General features: G+C 47.0%; 1 protein-coding gene across 5 annotated transcripts in view; it reads left to right on the top strand.

Annotated features, from left to right (window-relative positions):
• Nucleotides 1-13,170, top strand: part of LOC118792089 (signal-induced proliferation-associated 1-like protein 1) — an 83,276-nt gene extending 70,106 nt beyond the window's left edge. For 2 of the 5 annotated variants that reach the window (XM_036549795.1, XM_036549796.1), the window contains 10 exons: nucleotides 2,535-2,677; nucleotides 4,368-4,462; nucleotides 4,617-5,059; nucleotides 6,056-6,265; nucleotides 6,588-6,747; nucleotides 7,169-7,391; nucleotides 7,989-8,141; nucleotides 8,305-8,422; nucleotides 10,167-10,248; nucleotides 10,506-13,170. In XM_036549795.1, coding sequence (XP_036405688.1) covers nucleotides 2,535-2,677; nucleotides 4,368-4,462; nucleotides 4,617-5,059; nucleotides 6,056-6,265; nucleotides 6,588-6,747; nucleotides 7,169-7,391; nucleotides 7,989-8,141; nucleotides 8,305-8,422; nucleotides 10,167-10,248; nucleotides 10,506-10,649 — 1,771 coding nt within the window. In that variant the 3' untranslated portion in view covers nucleotides 10,650-13,170. The remainder of the gene's footprint in view (nucleotides 1-2,534; nucleotides 2,678-4,367; nucleotides 4,463-4,616; nucleotides 5,060-6,055; nucleotides 6,266-6,587; nucleotides 6,748-7,168; nucleotides 7,392-7,988; nucleotides 8,142-8,304; nucleotides 8,423-10,166; nucleotides 10,249-10,505) is intronic. The other 3 variants (XM_036549798.1, XM_036549799.1, XM_036549800.1) reach the window with 3 other exon arrangements.
• The last annotated feature ends 475 nt before the right edge of the window (nucleotides 13,171-13,645 follow it).

The following is a 13,645-nucleotide window of genomic DNA, read 5'->3' on the forward strand; positions in this document are numbered from 1 at the left end:
CCATGACCAACGCTGAAGAGATCATAGCCAAGTTTTACAATGACCTGAAAGTCATCATTGCTGGCACAGCCAGCTCTGACAAACTTCTGATACTTGGTGACTTTAATGCCAGAGTTGGAAATGACCATCAATCATGGAATGCAGTCATAGGTGCACATGGCATTGGAAAATGTAACAGCAACAACCTTCTGCTACTGAAAACATGTTCAACCTGCTCATCACCAACACGATATTCCAACTACCAAAGCGCAAGAGAACTTCATGGATGCATCCACGTTCACACCACTGGCACTTGATTGACTACGTCATTGTGAGGAGGTGACCGGCAAGATGTCAGGGTGACCAAGGCAATGTGTGGTGCTGAATGTTGGACTGACCGTCGTCTCATCATTTCCAAACTTAACCTCCGGATCAAGCGTCCTAGACGCCCCCAAGGAAAAAGACGTGTCAAGCGTCTTAACATCACTCGCCTTCAACAGGAACACACCAGACTGGCCTTTGTTGAGGCTCTACACCATCATCTGGAGTCTCTAAGCTTTGAGCATACAGATGCTGAGGCAGACTGGACTGCCCTCAAGATTGTGCCTCATTCTACAGCCCTTGAATCACTTGGTGTTTTCACACACATACATCAAGATTGGTTTGTGTGAATGTGAATGATGCAGAAATCCAAGCACTCCTTGATGAAAAACATCGCCTGCATAAAGCGTTCCTGAATGACAGCAGCTCAAGCTTAAAGAAAACTGCCTTCTTCAACATACGCAGGGTTGTTCAGCAGAGACTCAGAGTCATGCAAGACACCTGGCTGTGCACAAAAGCTGAAGAGATTCAGTCCTACGCTGATATTAATAACACCAAGTGCTTCTATGATGCACTCAAGCAGATCTATGGCCCACAACACTCAGGAACTTCCTCTCCTGGGTGCAGATGGAACAACACTCCTCACAGAGAAGGACAAAATACTTAAAAGGTGGGCCGAGCACTTCAGCACAGTCCTCAATCAGCCATCATGCATAAATGAGGAGGCAATTGCGAGACTGCCTCAAGTTGAAATGGGTGTCCAGACAAGTTCATCAGCATAGTGCGCAAACTCCACAAAGGCATGATGGCCAGGCTCAGAGACCAGCAAGAAGTCTCTGATCCATTCCCAGTCACAAATGGAGTGAAGCAAGGCTGCGTTTTAGCGCCAGCGCTCTTCAGTTTGCTGTTTTCTGCCATGCTGCAAGACTCATTCAGGAACAACAACACTGGGATTAGCTTCATCTACTGTTATGACGGTGGGCTATTCAATCTGCGGAGGATGCAAGCTAAAACCAAAGTGGAGGAAGTCACTGTTCGAGAACTTTTGTTTGCTGATGACTGTGCTCTGGCTGCTGGCTCAAATGAAGAACTACAGGCCAGTATAAACCACTTCTCCTCAACTTGCAACAACTTTGGCCTGACAATCAACACAAAGAAGACTGAATTCCTGTACCAACCTGCTCCTGGAAAACCCTACACTGAGCCCACCATCTTTGTGAACGACCAAAAGCTTTCAGCTGTTGACAAGTTTACTTACCTTGGAAGTACTCTGTCTCGTGCTGTGCACATAGATGATGAAGTTAACATCAGGATTGCCAAAGCCAGTGCAGCCTTTGGACGTCTGTGTGACTCGGTATGGGAAAGGACTGGCATCAAGCAGGAGACTAAACTGAAGGTCTACCAGGTTGTTGTATTACCAACTCTTCTGTATGGGTGCGAAGCCTGGACAGTATACCAGCGCCATGCCAGGAAACTGAACCATCTCCACCTGAGCTGTTGGAGGAAACTGCTGAGGATCAAGTGGCAGGATAGAATCCCTGACACTGAAGTCCTCAGGAGGGCCAATATTCCTAGCATCCCCACCCTGCTTGCGAAGGCACAGCCCAGATGGACTGGTCACGTGATCAGAATGCTATGCACGAGACTGCCAAAACAAGTCGTCTTTGGCAAGCGAGCGCAAGGTGGCCCAAAAAAACACTACAAGGATACCCTGAAAGCCTCCTTGAAGAGCGTTGGATTTTACCTGAAAAGCTGGGAATCCCTAGCTCAGAACCGGCCTGCCTGGAGAAGAAAAGTCCAGGAAGGTACAGTCCGCTGTGAGCAGAAGAAGCTCCTGTGCCATGTTGAAGAGGCAGCAGCGCAAATCTGCCAAGGAAGGACTTGTGGCTGTACCTCAGAGCTCTGCATACTCCCTGACCTGTCCAGTGTGCCACAGAGAATTCCGGGCTCAGATTAGTCTGTTCAGCCATATGTGCACCCACCAAAAACACGATGATGACCATAGCACGTCTCATTATCTATGATGGATGAACAAGAAGACCGGTGCATGTGTATATATATGTGTGCTTATGTGTGTATGTGTGTGAGTATATACTTGTATATTTGTGGCTGTGCATGTGTACATATGTGTGTATATTTGTGTATATGTATATATGTGTGCATACATATGTATATGTGTACTTGTGCGTATTTGTATATTTGTGCGTATATGTGTACCTGTGTGTGTCTCTCAGGTTTGGGAGCAGCAGACACTCCCCTGTCTCTGTGGATAGGCCAGGTATTGGAGAGACAAGCAGCAGCAGCAAGTCCATGCCCAGCTGGCCGAAGGCAGATGAAGGGGGCGGAGCCAGGGGCGGATCTGACCGAGGATCAGCAGGTGAGAATGAGTCCAGAACCTGAGGGGGTGGGGCAGTGGAACGTTGTTGGCAGGATAACTTCAGCTGACTAGAGATTTAGTCTCCAGAGGTCTCTAGAACATTGATGGTCCAGACCTCTGAATTTTGAGTTTAAGTCCAAGCTTTCTGCTGTTATACCTAACAGGAGACAGAGGCTGCATGAACCCCAGAATGGGTAGAGCTTCCATGTGCTGTCAATCACACACTGATCTGAACCAATCACAGTGCTCTACTGTGAAGGGCAAAGGACTTGTATTGGTTTGTATAGGTTAGGGATTGATTGCTGTGCTGCTTGTGTTGAACTGGACTCACACAGGAACAGTGTCAAACGTAATAATTTTATTCATCACCCAAAGGAATCCTCGTTATTAATGTTGAAAACATAAAACAGCTGTACAAGGCTGTCTCTGCAGGATACATACAATTCAGCTTAGAGAGCTGCCCTTGGATATAGTGCAGTAAGGCAGTAAAGAGGAAATGCCTTAAAAACAGATACAACATCTCTGATCATTGCACATGATCACAAGGAAACTGGCTGACAAGAGCAACCATTAGCACCAGATGCATTCTGGACTTACATCACAGTTGCATCACAATAGCTGTCACACAGTGCCTAACACTGATCTATAATTGTCCTAAGATAGGAGGGCTTCTCTCCTCCTCATTGCCCTCCTGTCCTGTGTATTTCCTTTTCCATAATTTGTCCCATCCCCTCTCAGTCTATTCTATCTTTCCTGAAGAGTCTGTGAAGCCGATTTGTCTGTATCAGGAACCCTTTGGTGCATGACATATTGTCCTCTATTGGATGTTTCATCCACCACAGAAATCAGTCCTGACATAGATCTGTGTAAACCCCTCTTCTGCTCACCTTTCAGCCTTGTCAAAACATCACCTTGCTTTCTCTGAGAAATCTGTCTGGCTCTGACTGACTGTTGCTGTTGGGCTTATTTTTATGGTCTTCTGTACTGTATGCAGTCAGTATATTACCATTCTCAGATAGTCTGTGTTTTTACATGTGTGTGAATCTAACCCCTGTTGCTGGTTCTGGTAAATGGGAGGTGACAGACATGATGTTTCCCTTTGGGAGCCCCCAGGATTGATGCCAAAACCCCTGCCTCCATTTTATCCATCAAAGAAGTGGGCAAATACATGCTGGGAAGTCACTGAATCCACCCAGCTTCAGAGAGCGGCAGACCCATTTGTAGTGAGAGACCACTGCATCTCTCTGACCTCATACATGCCTCTGGAACAGAATGCGCTATTTCTCAGTGTTCTGCAGCCATCTGCATGTCTGTGTTTGATTTGCACAGTTACATAACATTGTTCCTCCTTTACTCCAGGTACATCCTCATAAAAGAGATTAAGTAGTGTAAATATGGAACCACACAAGATTTGGGCTGCTTTTAGATATGAGGTCTTAGTGACGCTTGCAGAGGGATATAACTGTAAAGTCTACTGAGGCTGTGTGTGATGTGCAAGATGGTCAAGAAAGCAGTGGTGTCTGTGTGTGTGTGCTCACATGTGTGTGCATGTGTGTTGGTACATATGTGAGTGTGTGCATGCGTGTGTATATTTGAGTGTCTGTGCATGTGTCTGTGTGTGTCTGTGTGAGAGAGTGCATGTGTTTGCACCTATACTTGCAGTAATTTCAACTTCCTGTGTGTGTTTCAGACACTGTGACCAAGTCGGGCCCCCCATATTCTGGTGCCCCTCGCATTCAGAGGCAGGAGCAGGTCATTCATCTGTCCCCGAAAAAGAGCAGCCAGGTGAGGGAGCTCTTCATACATTACCCTTGGCCTGTGGCGTAACTGTTACTATATTTATGTATACTGCAGAGGAAAGGTGTTTCAATAGAATAGGAAGAGTGTCCTTGTGTAAAGGAAGTGTTCTGCCTGACCGCCCCCTCCCTGTCCCGCACAGTCCGAGTCACCCTACTCCGCCCACTCCAGCAGCAACACTCTGTCCAGCACAGCCTCCAGTAGCACCCACAGTGAGGACAAGTGGTACGACATGGGGGGTGGTCCTGGTGAGCCAGCTGACTCTGAGATCAATGGCTTCGGGGGCGGCATCCTGCAGGGGGCGTTGTCAGACAGTGGCATTGATGGCAGCGGCTCATATGGTGCGGTGCATGGCAGCTCCAGCTCACTGTTGGCGCCAGGGGCCCCTGGGCCCCGTGAGAGGTCCACGTCCCCCTGGCACAGCCCCACTGAGGGGGGCCGGCGCATGCTGGAAAGGTCCCCCCCGGCCGCTGAGTCACCCATCCCGCCTGGAGCTGCTGAGGGCCCTATCAGGCCCAAATCCGCCCACCCCCTGATGCGGGACAGCAGCTCCTACAGCATGGGGGACATGTCATCCCACTCCAGGTAAACCCCCCCAACCCCCTGAAAAAAAGGCTGCCCCGAGGGGCAACGCTAACACTCTAGGAAATGATAGCTGTGTTTCTGCAGACTTTTTCCTGACACTAATGCAGTGTAGTCCCTTACAGTTTTAAATAATAATTCCAAATCTCAAATAATCAGTTAATTGCAGGAGTTGTGGCCTTTAACTGCTGTAGTGTCATCCTTGCTAGAAATGCCTTTCTGAATTAATAAGCCCATGCTTCACTGTTCCCAGACAAAGGAAATATGAGACAATGGGGAACTATTAGGCTTGTGCATGTGCTAAGCATCAAAACATTTCTTCTTTATGCAGTTGCATAGAAGTGCTTTGGTGTCTCTCAGCTGAATCAGACTTTTCTCAGCAGCTGGCTGAGGAATCTCAGACAGTAGAAGCATACATTAGATACATTGTGTCCTTGACGGTGTTTTCTTGTTGATTGAATATGGCATGATTCACTACGTATAGTAGGTTACATTGCAGACCACATCAGAACACAGACCCGATCAGGACCATTACAGAACACACATCCTATTCCAGGCCAAATCAGAGCACAGAGCCCAATGTGGACTTCATCAGAATACACAACCCAATCCAGACCATATCAGAACACACTGTCCTGATCTGATAGATGCCAGTAAATATGTCTGTTGAGGAGCTGTGCTCCCTGATTGGATGGTTGCATAGTTACATAGTCCAAATCCTAAGCCACTCATCTCTGCGTCCTCCACTCCCACACATTGTCTGTTACTCTCCCAGCATCCTTTACTCCTTTAATCTTTTACTATGCTACCTTCCCAACCTACCTTCCCTGCAGTCCCAACAACCTACACTTATCCATGCTACCTTTATTCTCCAGTCCTACCAGCCCATTGTGTATAGGGATGATGTTGTAGTCTGTTCTCTTTGTGGGTAGGTGATGTTTTGATATGACCAGTCTCTCTGTGATGATGGTGTTTTCATGTGGCTGGTGTCTCCCTTAGTGCCCTGAGCTCCCGGCACTCTGGCAGCCCCATGGTCCTGTCCTCCAGTCGCAGCTCGCCCCGTGAGGAAACTGCCACCTCTCCATCCTCCCAGACTGCTCCCGGCCCTAAGAGCTTTTACCCCCGGCAGGGTGCCACCAGCAAGTACCTGATTGGCTGGAGGAAACCTGGCAGCACCATCAACTCTGTGGACTTTGGTGACACCCGCAAGTAAGCAGGAGGGTTGGGAAAGCAGGAGTCAGTGTTAATCTGCAGAGTTAATGCACCATGCTGTTGGGATACCATGGGAGTGTGTCTTAATGCACCCACAGCAGGGGTCAGTGTTAATGCACTGACAGCAAAGGTCAGTGTTCATACACCATGCTGCAGGAGTCAGTGTTAATGCATCCACAGCAGGGGTCAGTGTTAATGTGGCACGCTGCAGGAGTCAGTGTTAATGTAACCACAGCAGGGGTCAGTGTTAATGTTGAAGGAGTCATGGTTAATGTGATTGGAAGCAGCAGTCAGTGTGCTGTGTGGTTCTGTCCCACAGGCGCCATCAGAATGACAGTCCGGAGAGTGGGCAGCCCCATCACAGAGTGCCTGAGCGAGACTTGCACTCGCCCCAGCGCCAGGGCAAACCCAGTGTGGACGAGAAATTGAAGAAGCTCATCACTGTGGACAGCCCCTCACCCCGCAGGGAGGAGAGAGAGGTACCCCTTACCCTAATCCTAACTCTCTCACCCCACAGGGAGGAGTGACAGGTACCCTTTTGCTAACCCTAACCCTGTCCCTGACCTTATACCACCTCCACACCACTATAGAGTCAAACTGTTTAAGAAGCATTTTATCTTTCTGAAAACCCTCTTTTTGCCAGATTGTCTCATTTTCTCAGATTGATCTTTTGGTTGAATTTTTATTACAACAGATAGTGCTGCTGCAAAGTACTGAGTGACAGAATCAGGATTGGTTACATCTCTGTACCGGCTTTCTTCCGCCCTCTCTCTCTCTCTCTCCATCGTGGTCTCTTCCAATCTCAAACTCCATCTGTCTCTCTCTTTTTCCCTATTTCCCTACCTGTCTCCCTCCCTCCCTCTCTATCTATCTTTCTCTCTCCCTCTTTATCTCTCCTAGCCCTCGTCCCCAGTCCCGGGCTCAAACCGCCGCTCCCTCCACCGCACGCTGTCAGATGAGAGTATCTACCGGGGACAGCGCCTGCCGTCGTTGGCAGATTCTGTCCTGGAGGAGGTGCTGTCAGGCGACATGCTGTTTGGCTGCTCCACAGTGCCGCGTTCACCCACCACCCGCGGGGTCCCCCTGCGACGCCCATCCTACAAGCTGGGCGTCACCCTGCATGGTGAGGCTTGCCCTGGCTGACATAGGTGGCCGGTCCCCCTGGAAAAAGTGCACTTGTGTGCTCATGCCAGACATGTACAGAAAATAAGTCCTTCAAAAGCTCCTACTGGTTACACTGAGAGAAAAGAGTGGTTACAAACTGCATTTCTCTGAAACTGAAGTCTGAATAGATAGTAGCATGTCACGGAAACCCTTGAGGCTGGGTGTGTCAATGTTGTAACGAGTAACAATGCACACAACTCCCAGATTTTGTAACAGTGTGAATTGCTATGCAGATGACCGGAATTGCTGCATTTGATGACTCATGAATATTGTCACATCTGGAATGCAAATTGGCCAATTTGAATCGAACCAGTGACATTTTGGTTATGAACCCTGCTTGCTACCACTATGCCACAGTGCATGCAAATTTGAAGCATGAATCAGCCTTAACATGGAATACTCCAACAGTGTTGGCATCACACATGAGGTTCCAGAACAGCATGTGTTGGATGTGAGGGGTTGCCCAGAGCAGGAGGTGTGTAGTAGCAGAGTCGGACCCCCCAAGAGCATCCCAACTCCGCCTTCACAACGCTATCGTCCTGCCCCCTCTGTGCAGGTGACCTCTCTGCCTCAGACACCTCCCTTGCTGACTTGCATGACCGCCGGAAGCAGCCACCCAAAGACCTGGGCCTCATGCCCCTGCCGGACGCTGATACAGACAGTGGCCTAGACTGGACAAACCTGGTGGACGCTGCCAAGGCCTTTGAGGGTGAGAGAGCAGGACAGGGCAGGGCCTGCTGGTGATTGGTGACAGCCTCTCACACTGCCTGTCAATGTCACTTTTCTCATTTAATTGGACCCTCTCTGTCTCTGTGTCGTCATGTCTGTTCAATAGAGTGATCATTTTCCCCCTCACCCTCTCTCTCTCCTAGTCCGAAGCTCCTCCTCCTTCTTCGCCCCCCGAGATGGGAACCAACGAGGAGGAAGCTCTGCCTCCAGCCCCCAGCATGCTGAGCTGCAGGCTGCCCTGCCTTCCAGACCTTCCCATGGGTGGGTATCTGCACATGGAACTGAACCCAGTCCAGACTGTCAGACACAGTGGTTCTGGTAAAGGGTCCAGCATTAGTGTGATTTTATACTTGGGATTAGTACTGACTTTTACCCCAGCAAGGTATGCGCTGTTTAGTGTGTATGGGTAGTATCAGCATTCTATGTGTCTGAAGCCTCCAGGCAAGATGCACCAAACGCTTTCTGAGATCCATCTGATGAAAATATTATGTAGGATTAGTTATTAATGATCAATTGTTCTGTAGGAAAATCTTTATTAATTTCATAAGAGTCAAGAAGTTAATGTCTTTAAAATCCCCCTCAATCTCTTCAAATATTTATATCAAGAACTTCATAAAAATGTAACATGAAACAAACAATGGTGTAGCGAAGGGCAAGAGCAGTCACCCAACCCAGCCTTGAACCCGGGTCTACAGGGTACCAGCCATGCAACTTTGACCGCGACACCAAAGAGCCAGGCTCGTTGGTATGGCAGTCGGAGAGCATACTCAACCGTAGTGACGGCACTCCTTCACACTGCCCTTCCCTTCGGGAAGCCCATGCACTTCACACCAAGGCGTCCCTCACGCATTCCCTTGCCATACTTCTCCCATCCCAGGGTGCCCCACCCATCTCTGGGGTCCCTCACACCGTGCTTCACCCATCTCTGGGGTCCCTCACACACCAGGATCAACTGAACCTGGGGGTCCCTCATACGGCTCACACACAGGGCACGCCTCCGATGGCCTTGCGGCAAGCCATCCCACTTCTGCTGACACCATTTGTAGCGAAGGGCGAGAGCAGTCACCCCACCCGGCCTCAAACCCGGGTCTACGGGGTACCAAACATGTGACTTTGACCGCGATGCCAAAGAGCTTGTTGGTATGACAGTCAGAGCGCATACTCAACTATAGTGACGGCACCGTCACAAATGGCTTAAATATAAGGAGTTTAGAATGACTGTTGTAGGGTAGGTAATGACCAGTAAACCAATGTTTATGTAGTTTTTCAGGTAACTTTCCGATACATACAATAGCAGCTAGCTTGTAACCCAAATGTATCACTGTGTACTGCAGGTGAGGGCGTCCTTGATAATGTGGATATTGCTGGGCAACCTCAAAATGTAGGACACTCCAATAATTTGTTCAGTCAAAACCAGCCAGTGATATTGATGTGACCAAGAATATATCTCATGGAGAAATTTTCTGAGTAACCATGGAAACAAAAAGCTGGAAGTGGCTGAAGGGTTCTGGACACAGGAGGGGGAAGACAGTGTGTTTTTAAAATATATTTTTCAATAGATCAAATAGTTAGAAGTATTACTGTCCTTCAGCAATGATCTACAATAAGGGAAAAAGGATTGTTATGTTACGCATATACTCAAGAACAAAAGGTGTTTATTACACATATACTCAAGAACAAAAGGTGTTTATAAATACCAGATACTTTCCTGATTATCAATTGTTCTTCAGTTTCTCTGGAGAGTAGCTCTGTAATATGCCTAAGTTCCTTTTGAGCAAATCTATGAGAGGAGGTGCATTTTTCCAGTCACTGTCTTTGCAGAATTCTCTCTCTCATTAAGTTCTTGCTCAAACTTCATGGGAGAAGAAAAATGCAATTTTAGGAGGATCTTTTCATAAGAACCTAAGGGGCTGTTGGAACAGGTAAGACTGGCTTATGGAGAAGGCAGGGGCATGGCTCATCCCTGCAGTTCTGGTTCTGATTGGCCAGTTTTCTTCCTCTCCAGCAGTGAGCCCCCTGGCAGCTTGCTGGGTAAGGTCACCCAGCTGGAGGCCATGGTGAAGATGCTGCAAGAGGAGCTAAAGAAGGTAAGAGAGGCCATCGGCCAGGCTGCCCATTCAGCCATGATGCACCACGCTGCTGGGGTCACATCCTTCCATTCTTCTCCTGTGGGAAATGACAGCTGGCTTATGTATCATAGTTGGATTTTTAAAGAGCACAAATACACTGCATTATGAATCTTTAGTGCCCAAGACCATTCCAGCTTGAGTTGTGTGGTTCAGCCCAGTAGGTTATGTAGCTTGTGGCTGGTGTTACTTCCCAGGTCCTCTGTCTCTGTCTGTAGGAGCGGGAGGAGAAGGCCAAGCTCCAGGCCCAGATCCAGAGCCTATGGGAGGACAACCAGCGCCTGCAGGAGGAATCCCAGAATGCCTCAGCTAAGCTCAAGAAGTTCACCGAATGGGTCTTCAACACCATCGACATGAACTGAGCTGTGCAGAGGTAGAGTCCAGGCCTTAGTTGCCTCAGGGAGGCAAGAGACCAAGAGCTGCTGTCCTCTTCCCCCCTAGCCTTGTGGGGCCACAGCTTGCATGACCCCATTCCAGCCCTGACCGGTCACTGCCCAGTGGCCCCAGCCCCACTCTGTGTTACTCTCCACCTCTTCTTTCAGAGCAACAGTCCCTCCCTGCTGTGACAGTCACTGAAGATTTGGCCTCTCCCTCTTGCAGGTCTCAGAATGTGGACATATTTAACTGGGTCTTACACAGCAGCCATTGAAGGGCCTTCTTATGGGTACTTGGTGTTTCCAGTACTCAATCAAAAAAAAGTCAAAAATGAACAAAAAAGTTCTCCTGCTGTTAGCAGATAGCTGTCCCTGTCCTTTACACCTGTGGACACTTTGCAGGAAGAGCTGTCCTCCTAAGCAAGCTGCTCCTTCCTGCTTCTCTGTCACCTCTGTCTCCCTCTGTTTCCATCAGGAGTGGGAGGCCTTAGACCTGGCCAGCCTTTTGGTCCCAGGGTCTGGGTGATCCCCAGGGATGCAGGCAGGCTGTTGGGATGCCCAATCCTCTTCATCCCAGACCTGACTGGCCCACAGCTCCTGAAGGACTCTGTGGATCTCCCCCTGCATGTGGAAGCCTAACTCACCACGACTTACCGCAGCATTCTGACGGGCACTGAAGCATTTTTTTGGGAGGGGGGGGGGGGGTTTCTAGTGTATAGCAGATACCAGCGTGCAGTGGTATATCTAATGTTATAATCCCAGGGTGCAATGTGATATTACAGCTCTTTATTTTGATGTAACATAATGACATATCTGGCTTCATTCAATATTACGCAGACAGACAGATCATTTGAGGGCCATAAGATAATAATGAATGTTAATGGTCAAGTGGATATGGTTATTCTAATTGCACCTTGTCAAAAAGGGAAAGGATTTTTTACATCTCCATGTGGTGAGTCTGTGGTACAAGGTACTGAGGAGATGAATGAACTCCCAGCCTGGCCATTTCTAAGAATATAACATTGTGGAGCAATCATGTTTGGATAGTTACAGATGAATTTATTTCTTTGTATTATATATGGAAATGCCAAGTTGTTCTATGCGTTCAACTCAACAGATGTCAAGGTGTATAGTTAATTTAGAGGAGTCAGTTTCATGAGTTCAGTAGCCATTTGAGTTTTTTTTAAATGATGATTCAGTTGAATGTTCTTTTTTAAATATCTGTGGAGCTTGTGGTTGTGGTGATCTACCTTTGCCTGCTTTTGTGTAGCTACAGTGCCATCTAGTGATGAACAGAAAATATAACAGTCTAGTTAAAAATCAATTTATGTCTGTATCGCCCACATTCAAAGGCATTGGATCGGTCCAAGATGGCCTTGTGTCCTCCTGGCAAGGAATGTTCCCTTTATTCCTTGATTCAGTTCAGCACGTTCTACCACATGCTTAAATATGTATTCACTATGTTGCCTGCATTCTCAAACAAATCCCATTACACTTCTAAAGGGAGAACTCTTAAATGTCTGGAAAAAGAAAATGATTTGAAGAAATCCTTAGGGGTAAGCTGCAATGTAGAAGAGTGAGGTTATTTTGTCTGGTAAAGTTGGGGTTCTGTGAGTTTGAGGTGTGGACAGTGTGAGATTAGCAGCTCTTTTACCAACTAGGAGCAGTTAGTAAGGTGTGGCAGGCAGGCTGAATCCATACACTAATACTCTGTTACCCTCTGACTGCTAAAACTGCAGATGTTAATCCTGTGGGCAACACTATAGAGCTTGTCTGGCTTGTACATTAATTGTAAATATTGTTAAAACTCCTCGCATTTTTGTTTACCCCCAACACTTGCACCCGTGGAGTGGTTATGCAGTCAGCAGTCAATTGATTTTTCATGGTTTACTTTCAAAGCTTCAGACAGCTGCTGGGTGATCTGCACGGTCAGTCTACTCACCACGGAGTATTGTGTACACAAGACTTGTGGCAATTTAAAAAGATTTATTGAGGTGCAGAAGTTGTAATTTTCCAATTTCTCACAAATGCTGTCCCCATCTAGATTAGAAATGAATAGTTTATAGCTAAGCATTGATTCTGTTCTAGGAATCATTGGAAGTGGGAGAACCTTTCCTCTAGTTTTCATTTTGTTGCCATGATACTGCAGAAGGTCTAGTGAATACTTCACAAGGTGTAATGAACACTTTGTAGGTCCTCATGAACACTACTGGGTTAGGTGCACACTCTGCAGGGCCATGTTAATACTTCAGTGGATTTATTGAACACTTCAGAGGGTGTAGTGAACACTGCAGGGCCAAGTGAACAATTCAGATGGTGCATTGAGCACTTTAGATGGTCAAGTGAACATCTTAGGAATATTGGACACTTTGGTCTCCTATTTTTGATCAAGTAGTAACTATTTTACATTTACAAAAAGTCAGTTTTATCATCTTTATCCTTCATTTAATTTTTGTGTCTGCAAAGTATAAATCAATACAAAATGAATTCCCATCAATGTTAGTCTTGTAGCAAGCAAGTGAGCTTTATTTGTTTTAGTGAATCAGGGTTTAGTCCATTCTCAGCAAATGTGTTGTTATCCATTTTTTGTATGTCTGCATTCTGGCTCAGTTGCATTTACTAGCGTATTCTGCCTTTTCAATAACTTTTAAAATGTGAATGTTTATTTTTTGTTTTTAAATTTTATTTGCACAAAGTCTGTTTTGTATATATGATTATTATGATTAGTCAGAAAAACACATTGTGTGGAATCCTTTGAGAACTGTTTCTATTTTCTTCCTCTTCTGAGCTGTTGTGGCCTCAGTGTGGTTTCAGAAATGTCTGCTTGTGATTGGACAAGGCAGACTGGACTGCTGCTTCCTGTGTGTGCTGCCTTTAAATGCAAGTTTGAGTGTGTTTCTTGTGTTGCATTTTCTCCCAAGTGAAAAACTCTCTCACAGATCTCATTTTAACATGTCTATTTTAAAGAATATAATTAATGATTT

The sequence above is a fragment of the Megalops cyprinoides genome, chromosome 17 (assembly GCF_013368585.1).
Source record: "Megalops cyprinoides isolate fMegCyp1 chromosome 17, fMegCyp1.pri, whole genome shotgun sequence".
Taxonomy (NCBI): domain Eukaryota; kingdom Metazoa; phylum Chordata; class Actinopteri; order Elopiformes; family Megalopidae; genus Megalops; species Megalops cyprinoides.